Source organism: Numenius arquata, chromosome 9 (genome assembly GCF_964106895.1).
Source record: "Numenius arquata chromosome 9, bNumArq3.hap1.1, whole genome shotgun sequence".
Taxonomy (NCBI): Eukaryota; Metazoa; Chordata; class Aves; order Charadriiformes; family Scolopacidae; genus Numenius; species Numenius arquata.
The window spans coordinates 26,214,766-26,238,373 of record NC_133584.1 but is presented as its reverse complement, the minus strand read 5'-3'; the positions used below and the strand labels follow the sequence as shown (position 1 = coordinate 26,238,373).

At 47.3% G+C, this 23,608-nt stretch overlaps 2 protein-coding genes across 2 annotated transcripts; both read left to right on the top strand.

The window, feature by feature from the left end:
- Positions 1–680: 680 nt before the first annotated feature.
- On the top strand, positions 681–10,740 carry PROC (protein C, inactivator of coagulation factors Va and VIIIa). Its single transcript, XM_074153469.1, has 8 exons — positions 681–747; positions 1,083–1,243; positions 2,205–2,229; positions 2,780–2,890; positions 3,591–3,731; positions 4,268–4,377; positions 5,324–5,441; positions 10,072–10,740. Exons 1-8 carry the CDS (start codon positions 681–683, stop codon positions 10,638–10,640), a joined length of 1,302 nt encoding a protein of 433 aa, XP_074009570.1. The 3' UTR covers positions 10,641–10,740.
- Positions 10,741–13,467: 2,727 nt separating this feature from the next.
- Positions 13,468–22,748, top strand: LOC141468505 (coagulation factor IX-like). Its single transcript, XM_074153604.1, has 8 exons — positions 13,468–13,549; positions 15,627–15,787; positions 16,431–16,455; positions 16,589–16,702; positions 17,921–18,055; positions 18,668–19,293; positions 21,170–21,287; positions 22,171–22,748. The coding sequence occupies exons 1-8, from the start codon at positions 13,471–13,473 to the stop codon at positions 22,746–22,748; spliced, it is 1,836 nt and encodes a 611-aa protein (XP_074009705.1). The 5' UTR covers positions 13,468–13,470.
- The last annotated feature ends 860 nt before the right edge of the window (positions 22,749–23,608 follow it).

Here is a 23,608-nt window from a genome sequence, read left to right as displayed (position 1 = left end):
CCTCAGCACTGGTGTGGTTACACTTACAAGCCAAATACAACTATTTGCTTGAGAATTAGAAGAGGAAAAAAAAAAAAAAAACAGATTTGGAAAAGGCAGAGTGGGTGCCTCAGCTGTTTCACTTTTCTCCCGCATGCAGGTAAATTGTCAAGCTCTCCCTGAGCGCTGTTTGTTTAACAACTAAAAAGAAAGCGCTTCATGTCACCCCAAAGAGTAAATATTGGAAGTTATGGATTAACTAAGTTTCAGCAGAGCTCATGGCGGAAGAATAGATCACGCTGATTCACACTGAATAAAGCAGTAAGTGCTTCAAAAGTATTGTATCCTTTGGGATTTCAAAGTACAGCTTGCTTTAATGAAGCATAAAGCTTGTCAAAAATGTCTGGTGACAAGGGGAGGATGTCGGGGCAGATAAGAAGTATTCTGGGGGAGCTGCTGATGGGTTGAAGGGAACCATTCTGGGGGGCCTCTGGTGAACGGCCGCTTTGGAGCTGGAATTCAAGAGAAAGTCACGGCATAACACAGCATTCAGCAAGGGACCTGCTCTGAGAAAAACAAGCGAAAGAGCTAGAGCTGAGCTGTCTGAATAGAAACTCTTCAGCATGGGGGTCCTGCCGCAGCTCAGCAGTGTGCTCCTCTTCACACCTACCTTCTCTTCTTTAGGTGACTCCTGCTGCAGTATGTGGAAGCTCATCACCGTAGGGGTGTTGCTTGCTGCCTGCTCTTCCCAAGTCTATAGTTCCTTGAGTAAGTTTTCGTTTTAGAGGTACCCTTCACCCTTTTCCAGTCTCTGCAAGTGTGTTTCCTGCTCCTCCGTCAGTCACAGGGAGTGGCTGGAATCATTCCCATGAGGGGGGTTTGAATTCCTCTTGCAGAGGTTCAGAGACAGGCTGCTGGGCCGTGGTGGCTGCCTGGTCACAGCCCTCGGGAGCCCTGCAGGCTGTCCGACTGTCACAGAGCAGAGGCTGGAGCCCGCTTCTTGCTGTGCTAGAGAGGGGCTGTTGCTCTGAGAAGTGGAAGGACCATTACCAGTTTCCAGCCAGCTCTTTTCCCTGCTTGTGCTCTCGCATTTTTGGTTCCAGTATTTTACAGCAATAAAGATGCAAACCAAGTCCTGAAAATCCAGAAGCGGGCGAACTCTTTTCTGGAGGAGCTCAAACCGGGCTGTATGGAGCGTGAGTGCATTGAAGAGCACTGTGACTTTGAGGAGGCCAGTGAGATATTTGAAACCAAGGAAGCAACAGTAAGTCCTTTTTTTTTAAGGATGAATGTGAGACCTAACCAATCGTTTGTTTCCTTAAATTATTGCAATCCAGGGCACAGGAGATCTTGCTCTCAGCACTGAACGTGCGTCACTCCTGACTCCTAAGGTGTAGACATGGTTTTGAAGGTGATTGTGTTACAGTGATTGTCAAGTTGCCACCTGTGTGGGCCACAAAACTTGGCTGCTCGTGCATGTCCCACCTGACCTAATTGTGAGGTTTAGGTCTTGCCAGGTAATGCCAGTCCCTGCTTGACCCCATGGGCCATTCTTGCTGCCACTGAATTTTTCCCAGTCCTTCCAGTCGTCTGCCCTCTGTTGCCCATTCACCAGCTCTGGCTGCCTTTCCATGTATCTCCCCAGTCTCCTGCCTGCACCTGACAAACATTTCTGTTATCACTGGGTCCTCTCTCCTTCTCCAAACCTCGTATTTTCCATTGGACACTACCTTTATTGTCAACATCACTGATTCCTGCCCCTTTCCACACCAAATCATTGTGTTGGCTTGGACTTTTTTCTTACTGCATTAAGTGGAGTAGGCTCATCACATATGATGGACCAGTCCTTGCTGTCCCATAGACCCCAGAGTGGAGTGAGGTCTTTCTTCGCAACGCCCACACAAATGAATTGTGCATTCAACAGCACAGGTGATACTTACCCAGAAGTAAGTGACAAGAAAACAGAGAAACTGTGGGGATATTGTGGAGCTGGTGGGTCTGCAAGCAGGGCAGGGGGATCTGTGCTGAATGTGGGCAACACAGAAACCTCTGAGTTGGCCAGTTTGGCTGGTTTGTAGTGCCGGTCACTACACTGTCAAGAAGAATGGAGCTGATGCTGTTGGCCGAGATGTTGTGCTCTGTTGACCAAGACCATGATACACTTTAAATCCCTCGCTTGTGAAAAATCTGCTTCTAACCTTAATGTAAGTTTTGTTTCTCCACAGCTAGATTTTTGGACCAAATATGTAGGTAAGTAAAAGACTTTCCTAATTATTTCTCTGTGTTTCCTCAAGAGTAATTAGTACTCGGCCTTCCTGCCTGCTGCCATGTATCACATACTGATTCAAATTCTCATTCTCTCTTATGCGAAGCGTGCAAAGAATATTTTCCAGTCCTATCATACAAGCAACCTTCCTAAAAAACTTGAGGTGCATCTGTGCCTATCATTCATCATCTCCCCCGAGCTAAGGCCCTGGGCAAAACTGCTCTCTGATGCTCTAACCTTGCCTGATGTAGCCCAAAGAGGAGCCTCACCCCTGCTCTTCGCTTCCACAGTAACCTGCCTCAGCCCTGCCTGCCTCAGGCTTTGCTCTTTCTTCCCCTTCTGCCCACCCTAATCACCCCGCAGTTGTAATTCAGAACCCAAACACTACCCTTGTCTCTGGGCCAGCACCACGGAGGTACCGCCATTCGGTGGCAGAAACCATGGGTGATGCTTGGGAATCTGGGGGGGTCTGTTCGCGTTAATATTTGATCTGTGAGTTCTGTGTGATTCAGGGGCTGTGTTTTCCTGTTTCAGATGGAGATCAGTGTGAACCACAGCCTTGTTCCAATGGCATCTGCAAGGACAACATTGGAAAATTTTCCTGCATCTGCAACAAAGGCTGGGAGGGGGCTTTGTGCAATTATGGTAATGCTGCCTTTAATCCACTATAAAATAACATTCTTTGTGACGGTGATCTCTGTAACAGGGATCGACACTTTTGTCAGTGCACGGTGTACTCGCTTTCTTTACTAATGTGATTTCTCTTTTGCTTCATGATGTGGTAAAAGGATTATCTGCACTTATCTGAAGCAAAATTAACTTTATGTTGCCATGGGAGAGGTTTGGAGATCTGAGATACCTACATTTTACAAAAATAATGGAAATAATTCTGTAGGGCGGGGTTTTCACTTTAGACCAGTCAGCACAGGGATGATGGTGGGGTCTTTTTTATAATACGGGGGAAAAGCAATTTGCTGCAAATATTTGATTGTCATTACTGTAACAAATTCTTCCTGGACAAAAGCTGGATGGCATATTTAGGGATGGGCATGTATGTCATGTTTCATCAACACTTTGCACTGTCTAACTTGCGCTCTGTGACAGTGAATTTTCTGTTCTCCAGCCTACCTGCCCTGACAGTAATCTCTGTTTTCTCCATCTCCCCGCTGTCTTGTTCTGCACCAGGGTCTATTTGCTGTCTCGGGGCCCAAGTGCCATTAACACCCACAACTGCCATCCCAAATCCATTGTCAGCTGTTGCTCGCTTGAATCACGATGTCATTTTGCCACTTTACCTTCCTTTGGCTTTCTAGCTTCTCATGTCTCTCCTGCTGTTCATTTTCAGAGGTCAAATACACCAACTGTTCTGTCAATAATGGAGGATGTGAACATTTCTGCAGGGATGACCCTGCCAACCAGCGCCGCTCCTGCAGCTGTGCGTCCGGGTATCAGCTGATGAATGACCACACCATGTGCAAGCCCGTAGGTAAGAGGAGGATGTTCTTAGTCCAGATTTGACAGAGGATTATTCAAATGTGACGTAAGAGGGGTTTATGGGAGAATTGCCTGCAGCGCACTTTGTACTGCTTTGCAAAACATCCATTCCATGCAGAGTAACTCTCTGCCTGCATTTCCCAACTCTATTACCCACTTAACCTGTGTTTGCCTCATGGAGACGTGCAGGGGAACCGGGAAACTGCCGCCTCTGCAAAGCATTGAGGGACTTCCATGAAGCCACTGAATGAATAGTATTGCCTGGGTTAGAGAGATGGAGGGAATGCTTTAGAAAGAGGTTTTGTATTGGGTGATCTGGTCTTTGCTGGTTAACTTCTCTGCATCTCCTGTAGTGGAGAGGTTGCCCAGAGAAGCTGTGGATGCCCCATCCCTGGAGGGGTTCAAGGCCAGGTTGGATGGGGCTTTGAGCAACCTGGTCTGGTGGGAGGTGTCCCTGCCCAGGGCAGGCGGGTTGGAACTCAATGATCTTTAAGGTGCCTTCCAACCCAAACCATTCTGCGATTCTAGTTGAGTTCCCCTGTGGACGAGTGAAAATGGACTACGTTGAAGCCAAAGCAGGATTCAATATTCGGCTCATTGAGGGAAAAGCAGGAAGAAGGGGAGACAGCCCTTGGCAGGTAAGGAGAAAAGAGCTTTTTATCACAGATCATTCAGGCTCTTCCCGAACAGCTCTGCCTGCCTTGCTGCTCCGGAAAAGCTCCTACATTGCTAGGGGTGGTGTCACGTGATGTTAAGATTCCCTTAGCTTAGCTTTTACAAAAGCAACCCAAAAGTTGGAATAACAGAAAAAAATAGTTTATTATCTGTTAAGACTCTTGACCTTGTCGCTGTTGCCAAATTTTTTGCCTTACCTTGCCAACAGTGTCAAGAGAGAGGGTCGTGATGGCACTTACCTACTCTGTTGCTCCATCCAAGGCAAGGCCACTTGATCGCTACAGCTCGTGGTGCGTGCTGCGGCGACTGTAACAGCCTTGTGGTGGGAGCGTGAGGTGATCTCCACTTCTTTCTGCATGGGTGGGTTCTTAGAAGCCTCATCTATCATAAAGCAAGTTAGCAGATTTAATCCACAAAATATGCCATATCTTTACAGAGCAGGTTGGGACATCACAGAGAAAGGGGAGACCTCGCAGAGCTTATCGTGGAACTGGTGAATGCATATAATCAGGGCCTGGTTCTCTTCATCATTAAAGGCCCTTTCACACTGTAGCATGAGAGTTGCAGCCTGAGATGATGCACTGTCTTCTGACACAAGAATAATCCCCTCATTTAAGCTCTGTATTTCAAACCTTTGAAGTGCCAAAGTGCTTCTTTGCAGTGACCAGCATCATCCCGTGCTGATCTGGATGAAGCCAGCGCTCGTTCAGGCGGAATGTTCAAAACTTTTCTGTAGGTGTTCCGCAGAGACCTTATTCATGGTGCCTTTGTCCCACTGTAGAGCATTGGCTTCAATAACTGTGACATGATTTGGTGCATTTTGCAGCCACAAAGAAGAAAGTGTACAATATTTTGTGAGCTGTGCTCCACGCAGTGTAAGACCTCTCTTTTTTTGTGTGTGTGTTTCAGATTATGCTGCAAAATAGCAAAGGGAGATTTCTGTGCGGGGGTGTTCTCATCCATCCGTCTTGGGTCCTAACGGCAGCACACTGCGTTGAGGCAAAAGTGGGGCTCAAAGTAAGACTTGGTAAGGAAAAAAACCTATCCTTGTTTTTTTAAATGTAACTCTTTCATTCCCAAGGTTTATAATCTCAGGAGAAAGACCAGCAGGTTGTGAAGACAAAAGTCCTTCTTGGTTGCAGGAGTAGGTTGTCTAGGAAGTATTTAATATGCACCTTAGCATGAAACAAAAAAGTTTAGTAAAAATCTGCTTTCGTTTGAGCCATTCTCAGCCTTACTGTGGAAGTGAGCTGATGTCATCTGAGCACTGCTGCTTGTCTATAAGGTTGAAAGACTGTCTCTCTTCTGCTTTTTCTTTTTTTCTGGTGATGAAAATGTTCAAGGTCATCCCAATACTGAAAAAAAAGGAGGAGAATGTCACAGTGCCTCTTCCTGCCTCTTCATACATTTGAACACCTTTACTTCAGAGAGTTTCAGCAGAGGAGAGGTGCTGCAGGACAGCAACACTGCCTTTATGGGCTCTGCTGCTCGTAAGCACAAGAACATCTCTGCCGAGGACAGAACTGCTCATGAACTAACAGACAAAAAAAATTGTTCTGTTCACACTTAAGTAGAATTTCTTTTGATTAGTGTTTTCTGTCTACCATTGGTGACAGAGGCTCAGCTGCTTTCTTTCTGCGTTAGTGAAAAGATAGGCTGTTCCCAGTAATTGTGGAAAGTCTTGCAAATACATTGTCTGTATACATAGCCTTGGAAATATATTGTTTGTATGCGTGTTCCACATACGCTGGGGATGTGCAAATGTTTGAGAACGGAGATGATAAGGCATAAGGATAAGAGGATAAGGATGTGAGAGAGAGGTGATTCTGCCACTTTACTCTGCTCTGGTGAGACCTCACCTGGAGTACTGTGTGCAGGTCTGGAGCCCTCAATATAGAAAGGACATGGACCTGATGGAGTGGGTCCAGAGGAGGGCCACCAAAATGATCAGGGGGCTGGAGCACCTCTCCTATGAGGACAGACTGAGGCAGCTGGGGTTGTTCAGCTTGGAGAAAAGGAGGCTCCGGGGAGACCTCATAGCGGCCTTCCAGTACCTGAGGGGGGCCTACAGGAAGGCTGGGGAGGGTCTGTTTACAAAGGCCTGCAGTGACAGGACAAGGGGCAATGGTTTTAAGTTGGAGAAGGGGAGATTTAGATTGGATATTAGGAAGAAGTTCTTTACCATGAGGGTGGTGGAACACTGGAACGGGTTGCCCAGGGAGGTGGTTGAGGTCCCTTCCCTTGAGATATTCAAGGTGAAGCTCGATGAGGCCCTGGGCAACCTGGTCTAGTTGGGGGTGTCCCTGCTGACTGCGGGGAGGTCAGACTAGATGACCTTTGGAGGTCCCTTCCGGCCTGGACCAATCTATGAATCTATGAATCTATGTGTTTATGCACATCCTCCATTGTTCAACATAAAGGATGAACGGAAAAGCATGTGATAGACCCTTGGTACTCTTAGTGCCAGAATATCCACCTCTTCCACAGAGGGACATCAAAGTAGAAGTGTGTGTTTGGAAATACAGATACAGACTACGCATCTCCAAGCACTTCCAGTTACTAGTAAGTCATTTGCTTCCCTTGTAAGTGTATGCCAATATATCTGTTCCGTTTTAGTGAGGCCAAAGAAGAAGACACCCATTCAGTTTGCTTGGTAAAGGATCTTGGAATGTTTTAGGGGAAAAGCAGCCGTCAGATGTGGTGTTTGAACGCTCTGCAGTACTGCACGTAGCTTTGAGTGTAACTCGAAGGGGAGAGGTCAGTGGGGAAAATGGTAACGAAGGGAAGTATTGGGGCTGCACATAAATTACTCCACTCTGACCTCGTTCTGCAGGTCTTGGTAGAGATCTGTGCAGTCTGACAAGCTTTCAGGTGGGATTGCTGTGCCCAGAGACCTCTGTGCAGCAAAGAAAGAAGGATTGGGATCTGTCAAAGAGTCCTGTGCTGTCCAAATAAAAACTGATTTTCAGCGGGTGAAGAAAAACTTGAGAACCCTGATTTAGGAAGATTTTTTTTTTTTTTTTTTGGCTTAAATGAAAGTCAGGAGACATCTCACACATAAATTTGGGGTGTGTACACAGAGTAATTAGGTGATCAGCAATAGGGGCTAGAATTTCTTTCGCTCTCCCAGCTGCCCTAAAGAACTTCCTTCTTAACAGAGGAAGAAGCAAGTGTGTGGTCATGGACTGAGAACCCTTCTCATTCTAGTGCTGTGGTGAGATGGACACCACAGAAGGGTTCTTTACTGTGGTGGTGGGATGTGTGTAGGGCTGAGATGACCACAGCCTGCACGAAGAGAGAAGAGATTCTTCTTCAAATGACACTCCAGGTCAAGCAGAAGGGAACCTTTTTAAGGCACAGCCTAACATCACACGGTTGGCCTTTTACGTGTATCTTTTGGCCATTTTACTGCCACCAGAAAAGCAGTTCTCATCGGAAAAACGCGTGCTCTAAACCCTAGAGACATCCAGTGAGATACACGGAGCAGAGTTTTGAATGGAGACACTGCCGTGTGTGGGGACAGGTGTGAGCTCTGTGACAGTGATGAAAGTGTTGGCACTGAGACCACAAAGGTGGTGCTCGACCTGCCTCTGCCAGGCTGGGGCACCCAGCACTGTGCAGCTCTCTGACAGCCCTCCCTAAGAGCAGATCTGGAGGGGAAGTTTGCTCTCGTGAGCTTGGGGACTAGTCCTGCAGCAGGACTCAGGTGGCTTTTTAGTGACAGAAGTGAAAAGTTAGATCTCACAGTAGCTGAAGTTTTGGAGGATGGATTTGAGAACAACCCAGTTTTCCTGTTTGTGGCTCTTGTTCCTGCGTCTCCAGCTTAAAACCACCCAGAAGTATGTTCAGAGCTCCAAGAAAATCGAGCAGATAGGTGAACGTAATGGTCGAATTCAAAATACTGTCTCTCCCTTCAGAGAACGGGTCTCACAGTCCCTTGTTCATGCAGAGCTTCATAGTTAACATTTTTTTTTTGCCAGCAACAAGATTATGGTGCTCTTTACTTCTTGTAGAAGAAACAAGATGCATTTCACAGAGCCTGTAGGTTCAGTACATTCAGGTGTGGGTAGGACTTCTGGAATTTGAAATATATTGGTGGATAACTGAGAAAGGAAGAATTCATGACAAGAAGTCAAAAGGGTCTTCTCCTGGGCTGGGGGAGCTGTTGCTACAGTAGCACCGGAGCGAAAGCTGTCACCCGCTTCCTCCTAGCTGTCTCAGGACACAGTTCATGGCCATGCTTGTAGGTAGAGCAGGTGAAGCTTGGCAGAAAGTGTGCTCCCACATGGCTAAAGTGCCCTCCTCAGAGGAGATGATCTGACAGTGTTCAAGTCCAGAGTTATTTCCCAGGCCCAAAGCGGAGTTTAGTGTCTGTGACGAGAGGAGTAAACCCCTGCCCCTCATCTACCAGTCAGCCCCCAGCTACAGCGGCTGCAGAGTGGGTAGCAAGGAGGTGTGCTCCAAGGACACTATCGCCACAAAAGAGAGAGGTCACAATAGCAGAAAAAAACCCCAGATTTGTGAGTATTGTGAGCAAGTCCTTCAGGCTCTGGTACTGCTCAACGTAGGCACGCATCGGAGCAGTTTCAGCCGCCTGCTGTGGATCATGGCTTTTGGATTTGTATCTGGAGGGATTCAAATAAGACTGAAAGAAGGCAAAAGTTAACGGGGGGGGTGGGTGAACAAATTTGAAGGATAATATTGTGAAAAGCACATTTGAAAAGTTGGTGATAAAGAGCAATTTCCAACTCACCTACCAAGAGACGGAGAAGGAAAGGACACGTGTCACACACGCGCAGACGTGAGGTGTCAGCCTGGATGTCCTGCCACCTCGTGTGCTTGGACGGGAGCCTGCCAGCAGCTTGGATGTGCGCGGTGGAGAGTTCTCCAGAGAAGTGTTTTTATCAAGTACATACTGAAGTAGGCCTTGATAGGAGGCTTAAATTAGCTGAGAGCACAGCTCAGAAATGTGACAGCCACCGATAATTATTCTTGGGGCTGTCTCTTCACAGCCTGTCAGATCTGTCTCTGTCTTTCCTTTTCCAGTGTCTCACAAATTACTTTTTTCTTGCCTTTTTCGACTTAGTTTCCTGCTTACTGTTCCAGAACTGCTTGGCCATGATCGTGTGGCACAAGTAGGAACTGAGAAGTCTTCAGTAGTCAAAAATTCCTTAAAATACAGATGCAAGATTTCAGAAAGGAATAGCCTTACCAGTCAGTCGTCTTTATCCTATAAACCCTGAATTTAATTCATTCAGGCAGTGGTTGTACAGACAAAGCTCCTGTGTGCTTGCTCTCCCAGCTTTTAATGCTGACTCCAAGAAGGTTCTTTTCCTCCTGAAGAAGATCTCTCCAGTTGCACGATCGTACTGCAACACGAACACAACGGGGCATTTCAGCTGATGACCATAGCTCTAGGATGCTAATTAATTTAATACTGTATGTATTCATGATTTAGGAAAACATGGAGAGTTTACATATTTGTCCGTCTAGTGAGAACTCCGTTACCCTGTAACATAAAATGATCAAATGTCTGTATTACAAGGGAAGTGAGAAGGTGAAGTACAGTCTCAAGGCCCCGTGTAATCCCGATGCCTCGGTGTTCAGGGTGAAGGAAGATTCCGCAGCTTCTGTCATCTCCCTGTTTGCTCTTCCAGGTAAATTTCACCGTCTCCGTACCGAGGCAGAGGAGCAAACCATTTGGGTGGATAAATTCGTGAGCCACGAAAATTACAGCAAGGAGACCTCCGATAACGACATCGCCATGCTGCACCTGGCCGAGCCCGTGATGTATAACAAATACGCGCTCCCGATCTGCCTTCCCAGCCGCGACCTGGCCGAGCAGGAGCTGACAAGGAGCGGGAAGCAGATGGTGGTAACCGGCTGGGGCAGCACGAGTGACGTTAACAACAATTACTCCACTTTGCTCAGTTTTATTGAAATCCCTATCGTTCCCCGGAACGAGTGTGCCCAGGCCATGAGATTTGCCATCTCTGACAACATGCTGTGCGCTGGGAGCTTAGGAGACAAGAAAGATTCGTGCAGCGGGGACAGCGGAGGCCCGATGATCACTAAGTACAAGGATACCTGGTTTTTGGTAGGACTGGTGAGCTGGGGCGAAGGCTGCGGGAGGAAGGAGAAATTTGGCGTCTACACCAAAGTCAGTCAGTACCTTGAGTGGATCCAGCACCGCATAGATGAGATGTCGGCTTCTTGGAAGGGCTGATACTGATGCTGAGAGTCTGGAATACGGTGGCTACGGGGTAGTGACAGTGTGCAGTGTAATGTACTGTCACATCTTCAGTATTAAATATTGAGTATGTGTTAACCTTGTCTACTGTTTTCCTTGGTACCTTTGGGTTTTTTTACTTCTTATTTTCTTTTTTTATACTGTTTACACTGGGTAGTTTCCAGGTTATGTTGTTCATTTGTAGTGTGGTCCTACTTAGGCCTTTCAGGCAAGAAATGATACCCTGTATGAAATAATACCGAGATGCTGTACAGTGTTGTAGAAAATAAGGTAGTCCATGGTCAGACGACTCCATCGTTGAAGCGTAAAATGACTTAATTGGTTGGGGGGAGGGAAGGACAGGAGGGGACAGGAGAAAGTGTTTTAAAAGTCAACATAGTGAGGTAGTTCTGTCGTTTCAGCTTTACTCTAACATATGACCCACAGTAACCATTTTGGTTTGTTCTGTATTGGTATCATTTTTCTTTCAACGCAGTGAAATGTTAATAGTATCATCACTGCCTCCGCTCATTCCCCTCTTGCTCCATTGCTCACAGATTGAGGTGATTCAGCAGGTCACTAGAACTTCTCCTTATTTTCTGTTCCTTCCACACTCGATGCCTGATTTTACCCCTCCAGACTTCCTTAAAAGTCAATGGGAATTCTGCTGTTACTAAAAAACAAGAGGTTTAATTCCAAGCTCTCTCATGCTCTGTTTGTTCTCTGGCCTGTGAATTTCTTCTAATTATCAAGCTAAGCAAAGACTTCTGTTCATTCCTATTCTGGTGAACACACTCGTCTGCAGGCTGTATTAGTGTTACTAACACTTACCGATAAGTGTATCTGTGTGTGTTTGTGTCTGTACCTGTATGTCTGTGTGTACATCAGTAGATAAAATAAAGATACATAGCACCAGTAAGTTCACAAGAAGTAGCAATCATCAGAATTAAGTTTAATAGAATCACAACTTATGCTTGTTTTTAATCTTAGCAGCTAAGCCTGCTAAATATAATTAATCTTACAGAAAAAAGGCGAAACCGGCTCTGCTGTAGTAATACGTGTTTCCAGCATCTCGGTCAGGATTTGGACCTGTATTTGGATCAGTGAAGAAAAGTCAGGCTGCTCTTGTGAGGAGATTGTTAAATGGAAAAAAAACTCAGGTACAACAAAACTGTGTTAGAATTTGTAAGAAATTTAATACGGTGTCAGCAAAGAACTTTAATACCTCTTAAACTTGTGGACTTAGTCTGGTTGACTTACAAGCTGCTGACATGCTTATTAAGCAAGTGCTGAAGTTGATTTGTCCATTAAAGAAGTATCAGACGAAGGGCTTCACGCTGGAGGTCAGTCGAAACTGAAGTCAGCTATCTCTCTGTGTCACTGTCTCTGTCTCTCTGTGTCGCTGTCTCTGTCTCTCTCTTTCTCTTATTTCCCCTCCCCTTTTCTATTTGGGCCTGGATGTAAGGAATAACGAAGGTTAACGAGTAATGCTTTGAGCAGCAGCCTTCCAGCCAGGGCCTGCTCCAAGAACAGGTGCTTCTGAGAAGGCTGATGGTGCTGGGCATTGAATTACAAGGAGAAACATTATTGTGTTCAAAGCCAGTAAAACAGGGCTCTAATTAAAGGCCTAAATCGTGATGTCAATGAATAGCTGTGACTGTTCCAGGGCGGTATTTGCCTTCCTGCAGGTGACTGCTGTGGATCCTTCTGCACACTCACGGCTCTGCATGTTTCAGCGGATGTTTACAGAGCAGCCTGTCTATTTTTCAGACAAGTCGGTCTTATCTACCGAAAGGTGATGGAGTGTCAGAAATCTGCTCTTAAAAATTCCAGATTTTCCTGAAGAAATCTGCTGCAAAGAAGTGACTTTTATTGTCGGAGGATGTTATTAAGGAATTATTTTTTTAAATGCATATGTGTGTGTGTGGAAACATACACAGTTTTCTTCTGATTTTGGATTTCAAATGTGTTCCATAGAATCCAGAAGGTTGTCTCTCCTCTGTCAATATTTGTGACTGGTTAATGATCAACCTCTTGACCTCGTGGCTGTTCCTGGTGCACATCCAAATCTCTCTCCCGTCTTCCCCTAAAAAAAATAAAGAAAAGAAAAAAGTGAGTATAATTGCATGGTTCTGTTTAAAGTGAAGGCATTCTGGATCCTGTGGTTTTGGAAAAAAAAAATACAAGTAGCAAAGAGGTATGTGCCGTCGAATCCTGGGAAATTATTTAGCCTGGGAAGGTAATATGAAGAAATACAAACTTCTGTCGTGTAACGTGTACTGCCAGGTATGTGGTGGATTGTTTCCTCATTGGGGCGTGCACGTACGGTCTTAAATGACAAGACCAACAGTAATTAGCAGCTGCCGTCGTTAGCAGCTGCTGGCTGAAGTGTGCAGCTCACACCTCGGCCTGGATCCTTCGCGGATTAAACAAGGCTGTCACTGGAACTGGCTCCTGCTCAGTTTGGGCCTGATCCACGCCTCCTGCGTTCCTCGCAGCGTGTGTTACGTCCGTGGGCTTTGGGTCAGACCCTGCGCCATGGCCCGGGCTGGGTCACCCTCTGCTCATTGCTGGGCGAGCAGTTGGGATTCCTCTTGTATTGGTGCAGCATCGCTGTGGCCCGGAGAAACCACGGGCATCAGATCAAAATGAACCAGGTAGAATTTGCTTTATTTGTCCCTTCTCTTGTCCTCTTGCTTCTACTTCTTCATCTTTTTTAGCAGGCTAATTCACCCTTGCTGTTTTTATGACAATATACCAATTTTATTTTTCTTTTCCCTCTGAAGGAAACCATCAGGACATCAGAGGATTCTGAACGCTCACTGAAATGGAGAGCAGTTCCTCACTTGTGGTGTTTCTCCTACTGATGTGCTCCATCAACAGCAGCTGTCCCTTTTCATATTCAGGTAGGTACTTCTGAGTTACGTTTTTAACTTAATTGTCCTTTTGTCGCAATCTTGGCATTTAAACTGAAACTACATTCCTCTTCTGAACATGAAGTCCTGTAAGTTGAAGAAGCACTTCCTGAAATGCACAAGAAAAAATGAATATTCATATATACATTTCCGAGGGAAATCAGCCTTTCTTCACTTCCTACCTAGACCACTGTCCTGTTGAAAAGTATTCTCCTTATGACATTACACAGAATCACAGAATGCTATGGGGTTGGAAGGGACCTCTGGAGATCATCTAGTCCAACCCCCTGCCAAAGCAGGTCCACCCAGAGCAGGTTGCACAGGAACGTGTCCAGGCAGGTTTGAATGTCTCCAGAGAAGGAGACTCCACCACCTCCCTGGGCAGCCTCTTCCAGGGCTCTGCCACCCTCAAAGGAAAGAAGCTCCTCTTCATGTTTAGATGGAACTTCCTATGTTCCAGTGTGTGCCCATTTCCTCTTGTCCTGTCCCTGGGCACCACTGAAAAAAGACTGGCCCCATCCTCCTGACACCCACCCTTTAAGTATTTATAGGTGTTGATCAGATCCCCCCTCAGGCTTCTCTTCTCCAGACTAAAAAGACCCAAGTCCCTCACCCTTTCCTCATCGGAGAGATGCTCCAGGCCCCTCATCATCTTTGTAGCCCTTTGCTGTCCCCTCTCCAGCAGTTCCCTGTCCTTCTTAAACCCAAAATGTGAAATATTTTTGCATGGCAAAGTTTTCCAATTTGGGAATCTAAAATTAGGCACTTTCAATGTGTGTTCTCGGACCTCATGTTGATTTTGCTACAACAGCTACACAAGGTTTGGAAGTGGCCACAGAGAGCTTTAGAACAGGCGTGTGAATGTACAGGATCTCGCCCATCATTATGGATGTCCATGCAGAGGAGGAAGAGCGGAAGCAGGAGTGGTGTCTGCGAACCAGAAAGCTTTACAACAGGCAGAGCCTCTACTGGGGGTACCTACTTACAGTCCTTTAAAGATGACCCCAGAACTCAGGGGTGGTGAGGGACAGTTTCACTGATGTACGTAAAAGGCATTTTCCCCATTACCAGGCAGCAGGATCTCTCCAGAGCTTTTCTCAGCCAAGAGGTTTTGTGGGTTGTTTCTAATTGCCGAGAAATGATGCGATTGAATATGATTCTAGAATTTTGGTCATTGCTATGGACACCGATCCCGCAACTGCGAAGAAATGCATCTCTTTATGGTCCATCTCTAGAACTGTGTTCTTTGCCAGAGGGTTTTGACTTGTCTGGGACGCCAAAGCATGGCTAGGAAAGCAGTTCTGTTAAGTGAACCGCTGTATGAATTTTCACGGGCTTTGTCAGGATTAGGAAGTGAGTTTTCTTCTTAAAACACTTCTTAGCAGCAGTTTTTCAGTCTTGTCGGATGGATGGGCTTTGGATATAGGGCCACAATTCTGGAGATTTAAGGCAAAAGCCTCCATCTCCTCTAAACAGTGCTGCCACGTGGTATCAATGAGTGAGCCCTCGTTTTCCTTCAGAGCATCCTGGCTGGAAAATCCTGGGAGCGCTGCCCTTCAGCAAAGACTTGCTATGGAGCAGCAGGGGGGGTGGGGAGGACTCTACTGCCATATTCCCTCTTCTGGCCACTCCTCCCTTCACTTATTGGCAGTAATAGCTCTTAAGACATTGGAGGGGGAGGGCAGACAGCTTGGGGAAGTGAAGTACAAAACTGACACTTTATATATTTCTTTTAATAAGGGAGCGGTGTCCGTCCTGTTGTGGCCCCAGCAGGTACCAAAGAAGAAGCTGCAACCCTCAAGAGTCTTGTGGAATAAAAAATGATTTCTGCGCCAATCTGCAAGTCTCAGCAGTGGGTCTTTTGATCCGCCAAAAGAAAGCTTTAACTACTGGTGTATTTTGTTGGAACACATAGTAATTTTATTTTCCTTTTGGGCTCTTTACATAGATTCCCGCTCCCCTTCTTTATATTGTTTACCCAACTGAGAACACGCATGACTGTGACTGTGACTATAATGATGCCCGTTCGTTGTCTTCCAGTATCAACTGTTGGATTTTGTTTTTCTAGTGTTTCTGAGAAGAGAGGAAGCACACAAGGTGCTGAAAGTCCATAAACGTGCTAACTATTTTCTAGAAGAGATTCGTCCAGGGAACTTGGAGAGAGAATGCAATGAGGAGAAGTGTTCGTTTGAGGAGGCAAAGGAGATCTTCCATTCACAGGAGAAAACGGTGAGAAACTTCATTTTAGGAAAAATAGATGAAAGTTAAGAGTGAGCTGTACATAGTCCTTCCCAAGCCACCTGGCATGGCTCTGGCAGGGGTGTCCCTATGGATTCTGCAGCTTGGTAGTCAGGACAGGTCACTCACGGCACCCGCGGGCAAGTGCTCAGTTATGTAAATGTTAAACACAATTCCTTAGAAGTATCCAGAGCCTCTTTCCGTGAGAGCCGAAATCCAGTGACCTGATTCTGACGTTTTCAGGGGCCACTTGCTTGATCAGACCCCTCCAAATACCGAGGGGCAACGCCTCATTCCCAGGGCCCAGTAGTGTCCGGCTGGGAAGCCAAGCCACCAGCATTCCACCAGGGACCTTCTGGGCTGGTGCCACAGACCAGTCACCAGCCAGAGGGTTTATGGATCTCAGCTCCCAGTTTAGTTTTCATCCCAGTACAGTTTGTGGCTGGTTTGTGATGCACAGGAAAGTGAGCTGCACGGTGATGATCAGGAGATCTGCTCTGAGAATGTATTTTATGGTTCTAATCAAAATGTTAATTTGCATGCACCCTAAAAGACCTGTTTTATAGATTATATCTTCAGTAACCACGATGAGCACTCATTGACTGTTTTCTTCATTTGTGATTTCTTCCTGCAGGTGGAGTTTTGGTTCAATTACAAAGGTAGGTTAAAAAAGGAATTTCTAAAAAAATCTATTTCTTGTGTCCCTTCTGGGTACAAAGAATTTTGTGGCAGTTTAAAGCCGGGCTTCTCTTAATTCCTGGGATTACACTCTGCCTCGTTTCTTCTTCTTAGGTTTAAATCCATGTAGTACAAATCCCTGTAACAATGGTGGAGTCTGCAAAGTGAGACACTACAACTACTTCTGCATCTGCCCCCCAAAATTTGGAGGAGACAACTGTGAAAAAGGTGGGTCCAGGAACAGGCACGTTGACATTTGTTGTGAAGGAAGGATTAAGGCTGGAATTTGCTCCTTGGATGCTTGAGCTGAACCTTTGGACAGGCTCTCGCTGAGGTTATCGGTGGTGACTGTCTCTGTGTGATACAGAGCGGGGCAGTTGTTAAAGATTTGTACACTCAAACAGGGCGTTCTTATGGGACACGTTGGGGCACCGCCACCCTGGGAAGGGAATGGAGTTGTGACAGCGGCTGTAGCTACAGCTCTATGCGGTTGGCACCACCTCCTGTCACGCAGCAGCTGCAGCCTGGGCCTTGCGCTCACCTGTGGCACGTGGCCGTGTCCCGTCTCCCCCAGGAAAGGACAGGGAAATACCCCTTTTTATCACTTCTGAGTGATAACACGTCTCCTGCGCAGACGCCTGCGCTGGAGACCGTTCATGGTGAGGCCCTGTTCTCTTTTTGATTTTATTGAGTAAATGCGTCAAACAAATTAGCCAAAGCTTACTGTGAACCAAAAAAAAAAAAAAATAATATTTGTATTTATGTTGTAATATATGAGTGACAAAAAATGAAGCAGAAAAGCTGCCTATCTCTTACCGGATTTTTGGTCCCGTGAAATACTGTATCCGGTTTGCAAATGACTGAGGCACGAAATCACAGCAAAAGCCAAACTGATGTGCAAACCGTGAATCATAAGTTGTTCCCCCCCCGCAGCAAGTGCTTTTGTCCACCTCCACCTTTTCTTTTTCCAGTGAAGCCATTAAACATGATTGCTCTTTTAATGTAACAAAAAAACCCTCCGTCAGTTTCTCGCAGACTTGGCCGCCACCAAAATGGCTAGTACTTTAAATCCGCCATGATATAAAAGATCAGATGTGCAGATGGTTCAAAAAATGGGTGCATTTAGAAGTGTTTGCTCTTCCAGACACGTTCTTGCCCCTGCTCTCCAGGCAGAGAGGCCGAGGGCCCAGCTGTGGCCTCGAGACAAAGCTGGCAAGTAAGAAAACGGTAGGAACAGGCGAAGGACAACAGACATAAGGCACTAATCCACAAACCAGCGTGGTTTTCTGGAACTGTGAGAGGTGCTTCCTCCCAGTTACCTGCGAGATTTCAGCAGATTTTTTTTTTCCTACTTCATTTCACATAAGCCTAGCGCTGGAAGCTGCGCGCTGCTCGGGGTCCCTGCCTTCCGGTAACCAAGTGAATGCCCGTGTGTTCCCATGGCAGAAAAGCTGGAATGCTGGTACAAGAACGGGGGGTGCTGGCAGTACTGCAGGGAGGGCAGCGGCGCCTTCCAGGTGGTGTGTTCCTGCGCCGGGGGTTACCGCCTGCACGAGGACGGGAAGAGATGCGTCCAAGCAGGTAAAGCTCAGCCAGCACGGAGTGTCTTTTCCTCTTCGCTCGTTGCAGAAGATGCTGTAGCTGCTGCAGCTTGACTTTTAGTGTATGAAAAAGATCTGTCTTATTTTTCATTTATTTATTTTAAATGTTAAGGGTCTTCTCACTCAGCTGTCTCTCCAAACCAGTGCCCCCGTGAGGACGTGCTGGGTAGAGGGGCAGCAGCACAGTCCAGGGTGGGCCCTTTCCTCCTTTTACGAAGCAAAACCGCAGGGTTGGGAGGGGAGGGAACATCACAAGGGTCTTTAAGACCTTGTGTTAAGGCGTCCTGTCGCAAGGAGTCTGGCTTCTGTCCAGAAGAGAGCCCGCTCCTGGAGTAGCCAGCCATGGCTGATGGCTGTGGCTCGGAAGAGGCACGGCCGTGGGCTGTTTGTGGGTAATTAGCTCAACACACCTTGGTCTGGTGATGGTGGGTGGCAAAAGTGGAGTCTGACATCAAGGTGTCAGTTGTTCCCGGGCTCTTGCCGGGAGGGTTGGATCCCATTCCTGGGCAGGAAAAGTGCTGCTTGTGTTGGAGTTCGACGTGGCACCGGGCGCCCTGAACTCACAGCTTTATTTCTGCCTTTCCTCCTCCAGCGCCATTTCCCTGCGGCCTGGTTAAAGCCCGGCAGGCGCTGGAGGAAGCGCGGCTGGGCCAGAAACCGCTCCCGAGGGGCCGGCGTGAGCACGGGGCCGATGTGGCCACATGGAATGAGAGCACGGAGGGCAGGGTTGGGCGAACAGAGCTGGAACAAAGCGATGTTGGGGAAAATGAGACTTCCTTCGGGCAGAGCGTGTGCGTGGAGGGGGACGCTGAGGTGGCAGGAGGTGCTTCCAGCTGGAACAAGACTCTGGTGGACTCTGTCACCCAGAAGCCGGTGGGAGATGGTGCCGCTGGGCAGGAGGAGGGCGTCCCCGAGGAGGAGGAGGCAGTGGAGGGGACGGCCAGGCCCTGGACAGGCCCGACCCCATGGAGTGACCCAACCCAGGGCCCTGCGTGGCAGAGCCAGACCACGGTGCCCGCTGCCAGGCAGGAGGAGAGGGTGGAAAACGCTGCTGGGCAAAACCAAACCACCCATGATGGGCTCAACGAAAGCAGCGACTGGGGGAATGCTTCACACACACCTCAGCTCACCCAGATAAACATCAGCTCTGCCTCAGAGCAGAATGGCACCAGGATAATGGGAGGAACCTTGTGTCACCGTGGTCATTGCCCCTGGCAGGTAACTCTTTCCTTCCAGCCTGTCCATAAATACCACACCTGAATCCTTGCTCACTTCAGCATCACTGGTTCCAGCTGGAGCAGAGCTCATCAAGCCATTATAAAGGGTGGGGTTTTTTTCAGGTCGAGAGTAATCCAGCCACACGGGTTTCTCAAATTTCTCCAGGTCTTTTTGATGATACATATCTCAGTTGCCTTAGTTATCTTCCTTCCCCCATCCCAGATGGCACTTTTTTTTCATCTCAGCTTCATGCCTTCTCTCTCAACTACATCAATCAGCTCTTCTGCTCTGTTACTCGGGTTCTCTGGTTCTAACTGTCCTTGGTGAAGGCTGTGCTCCTCACGCCTTTCCCAATGGCTGGTGGGATTTTTCACACAAGCTTTTCTATGACCAGGTGAGATTCTTCATTAGAACCCCGCGCTTCGCATACCTGTTAGGGTAAGGGACATACAACTGGGAGAGCTCAAATGGGAAGGCGAGTGGATCATAGGGGAACCTCCCTGAAGCGTTTCTGTTATTTCCACTGTCTTGATTTGGTTTTGACCTTTTTTGTATGTCCTTGTTGTTAATTGTCACTTATCGTCTCTGTTTCATCGCTGTATATTATTGTCCCTGGGCATGTGCACAGAATGGCGACAGACTGATCTAAAACCAGGCTGTTTTATTGCTGCCACACGGAACGATGTCCCCACCCCACCCCTCAGGAGGTATTTCACACGTGAAGCCTGTGGGGACAGTGCTGTCACTGTGCACTTTGGGAAGCTGAATGTCACCACTAGTAATGGGTTTCTGCCATCTTACACACTCCGAGGGGCCACACCAGCTGCTTTCCTTGTGATTTTGGGCTGTGAGAAGGGAATGTAGCCTGAATGCTGCCTGACCAGCTTCTTGAAATAAAGCGTTACCATCAAGGAAGCTTTAAATGTTCATTACTGCAGGCAATTCATAATTTAATCTTATAATTTTTTTTATTTTTTTATTTTTTTTAAAAACTTGCAAACCCTTTCCAATCTAGTTCTTCATAACCTAAGACAGAATTTTCAGGTAATTTTTCTTTGCTACTTGTCAGTGTTTTGTTCTAGCGGTACTGAACAGAATTAAAAGCATCAGTAGTACGTAGAACTAAGTCAAAATGGCTTGTGTAACACGCGACGTTACTCCAGGAACCAGACCAAGGTAGGAGGCCAGTCCCTGTCCCACCTTTTGCCGCTATTTGATTTATTCATTTCACTGAAACACAATGAAGCTTTTCCTTAACAAGTGAAATGACAGGTTCGGGGAGGAGTTTAAGAGCTGCTGAGGCATTAACGGAGCTTGTAATTCTGAACAGACAAGACAAACATCTAACGCTGAGCAGCCTGGTTTTACTGCTCCATTTTCTACTCTGGAGATCATTCCAAATTTTATTACCAATAAAGGGAAAAATAACAAAGTGTCTGAATCTCCACTCTTACAGGCACTTTCACTTGACCACTGGGAAAGGGAACAACTCTTTCCTTTCCCTTGGTCCTGTAGAAAAACAGCACTCTTTCTTTTTTAACCTGAGCACCAACGAAATCTACTTGGTGTTACTGTTCCTCCCCCCACCCCCCCCGTGAAGAATCACAACCAGAGTGTTTCCGCAGAAGACTGTCAGTCACTGCAGCTCTGATCCTGTTTGTGTCACGCTCAGTTCATTGTAATATTCCGTTGTCACAGCTGTGCAATCATTTCATTTTATTCCTGTTTTAACGTCATCACCTTTGCTTTGTGCACTGCAGTGGTTATTGCCAGAGGTGTTATTTCCGAGAGCCTACAACCGGCCGGCACGGGACTGACTGTACGTACGTAGGGACGGTACGTACCTGGTGACGCGGCTGCCTCCTCTTTCCTACAGGTTTTGATCCGGAACAGTAAGGGTATTGGTTTCTGTGGCGGGAGTTTAATCAGCAGCCGCTGGGTGGTCACTGCTGCGCACTGCCTTGACCTCGTCAGACCACACCATGTCACCGTCGGTGAGTACAGGCTGTAGTTTGTATAAACACAGGGGTCATCTCTTATTTAAATACGCTTTGTGTTGTACATGAACGGAGTAGGGTATGGCTGAGAAACAGACGGACACATCCAACCTCGCTCGGATTTACAGACGCTTCGGTTTTTGGCAACAGTTAAGTGTGAAGGGACTCCTTTTCGTGGAGAACCTGGAGTGCAAGGCACAGATTCATCTTTTCCTGTTGCCTGTTTTGGCAAACTCACTGTGCACGGAGACTGAGCGCATCTCGGGGTGCTCCACAGAAGGCAGAGGGACTCCTGTAGGTGATGGTCTGCTCTCAGGTCAGTTTTAAGATCAGTTTCCTGGTGAGCTGCCGGCTCCTCATCGCCTGTAACTGCCCCCAGCAGAAAGCCCCTCTCCCTCCTCACGTACTACAGCGGGAGCTGGAACCCCTCGCAGCAGGAACGCTGCAATAAACACAACCGGCAAAGTAGCTGTGCAGGAGCGAAGAGAACACAGCACCGGGAACTGGCAGGGAACAGTTCTTCAGCCTCAGCCATGGCTGCAGCTTAACGCTTGTGTTGTGTCCCTGAGGGGGAAACGGAAAGCTCCACGGCAGCTTAGACAAAACTCTTCAACATACAGGGCTTGCTAACAGCCAGTGACAGTAGTTATGGTAAAATCCCTACCAGGGAAGCCATGATCCCTGTAAATCCCTGTTCATCCAGTCAACACCTTTGTTTTGCCCCCCAATTTGCAGGATCGCATCTACAGTGTAAGAAATTACTGTCCCAGAGCCCCATTTGTTTTGGTCTGTGCTTTCTCCCTCCTTCCTGTCCCCCCCACCCGAGACACCGTCCAGGCTGGCTGCAGTTGATTAACATTTTAACTTGTCACGGCTGCAGGAGACTTTGACAAGTATCAGAGAGAATTCAAAGAGCAGAAGATTGGTGTGGAACGGAGCTGGACGCATCCCCATTACGATTCGAACAACTACAACGGTGACATCGCCTTGCTGTACCTGAGCGGTGACGTTGTTTTCAACGAGTACGTGCTTCCCATCTGCCTGCCCAGCCCCAACCTGGCCGCCCTGCTCTCCGAGGAGGGGCGAGTAGGGATGGTGAGCGGGTGGGGGGCCACCCACGACAGAGGCTCCACTCTCCGCTTCCTCATGAAAGTGCGGTTGCCCATCGTGAACATGGAGACCTGTCAGCATTCCACAGACAGACTGGTCACCGACAACATGTTCTGCGCCGGTTACCGCACCCAGGCCGCCGACGCCTGCAAAGGGGACAGCGGTGGCCCTTTCACCATGTCCTACCACAACACCTGGTTTCTCTTGGGCGTTGTGAGCTGGGGCGAGGGCTGCGCCCAAGAAGGAAAATACGGCGTGTACACCAGAGTATCCAACTACATCCCCTGGATTAAAGAGACCGTTGAAAGTGTAGCAGAGTCAGAAAACTTTTCCATTAACTTTTCTTAATATCATCTTTAAAACCAGGGACAGTTCCATTATTACAGGGTGTTTCAGTCTAAGACACTAAGCAGTTCCTGTCATTAATGCTGTGAAATCAAGAAATTGAGTCAGTTTACAATGAATGGTTAAATTGTTCATTCAAGTACTACTAAAACGCTTGTGTATAATAAAGAACTATTCTGCAAATAACAAAAGGCAACAACTACACCTTTTCATAATGTAAATTGCTATCAGAAAACCAGGTGAACAGTCCTGTGTGTGAACGAGTTGCTTGGAAAAGGAACGGTGTTTCTGGTAGTGTTGGCTGTCCTCTAGTTGTGAAACACCATGAGCGCAACAGCTGGGGACTCTGGGAAAGTTTTATCACCGAGTCGAACTGTTACCTCCAGTACAATTAATTTTACTAGAATACAATTGTTTTCTGATACAAAAACCAGTATCTGTATGGAAAGCTGCCCTGGAGAAACCCGAGAGGATTGTGTGATAGAATTGTGAAATAAATACATTACTGGGGAGGGGCAGTGAGGTGTCTCCTGTGCCTCAGAAGGAGCCCTGTTTGCAGTGCACCTCCCTCTGGCAGCGGCTGAGGAAAGGCAGGAAGATGTGCCTCATGTGCCCACACATTCCCCATCCCGCTCCGGGCAGGGGACTGCACCAGTGGAACTACACCACAGCGCTGCAGAAGTAGCAAATAATAGAACTGTCCTTTTTTTTTCACTCCTCCCTCCCCCCCCCCCCCCCAAAACCCCCTTTTTCTTTGTTCTAAAGATGCCCTGCACCCCCTCACGTACACAACCTACCTCAGCCAGGCTTTGGTGAAAGCCAGTAATTCAGACATGAAATCTCTTTGACCGTACACAATGGGG

Bases quoted from the DNA above. Each gene is read 5' to 3' on its own strand.
- LOC141468505 (XM_074153604.1), top strand. From the start codon at position 13,471: ATGGAGAGCAGTTCCTCACTTGTGGTGTTTCTCCTACTGATGTGCTCC. The intron at 18,056-18,667 runs GTAAAGCTCAGC...TTCCTCCTCCAG, and splicing joins GAAGAGATGCGTCCAAGCAG to CGCCATTTCCCTGCGGCCTG. The intron at 21,288-22,170 runs GTGAGTACAGGC...TCACGGCTGCAG, and splicing joins ACCACACCATGTCACCGTCG to GAGACTTTGACAAGTATCAG.
- PROC (XM_074153469.1), top strand. From the start codon at position 681: ATGTGGAAGCTCATCACCGTAGGGGTGTTGCTTGCTGCCTGCTCTTCC. The intron at 1,244-2,204 runs GTAAGTCCTTTT...GTTTCTCCACAG, and splicing joins TTGAAACCAAGGAAGCAACA to CTAGATTTTTGGACCAAATA. The intron at 5,442-10,071 runs GTAAGGAAAAAA...TTGCTCTTCCAG, and splicing joins GGGGCTCAAAGTAAGACTTG to GTAAATTTCACCGTCTCCGT.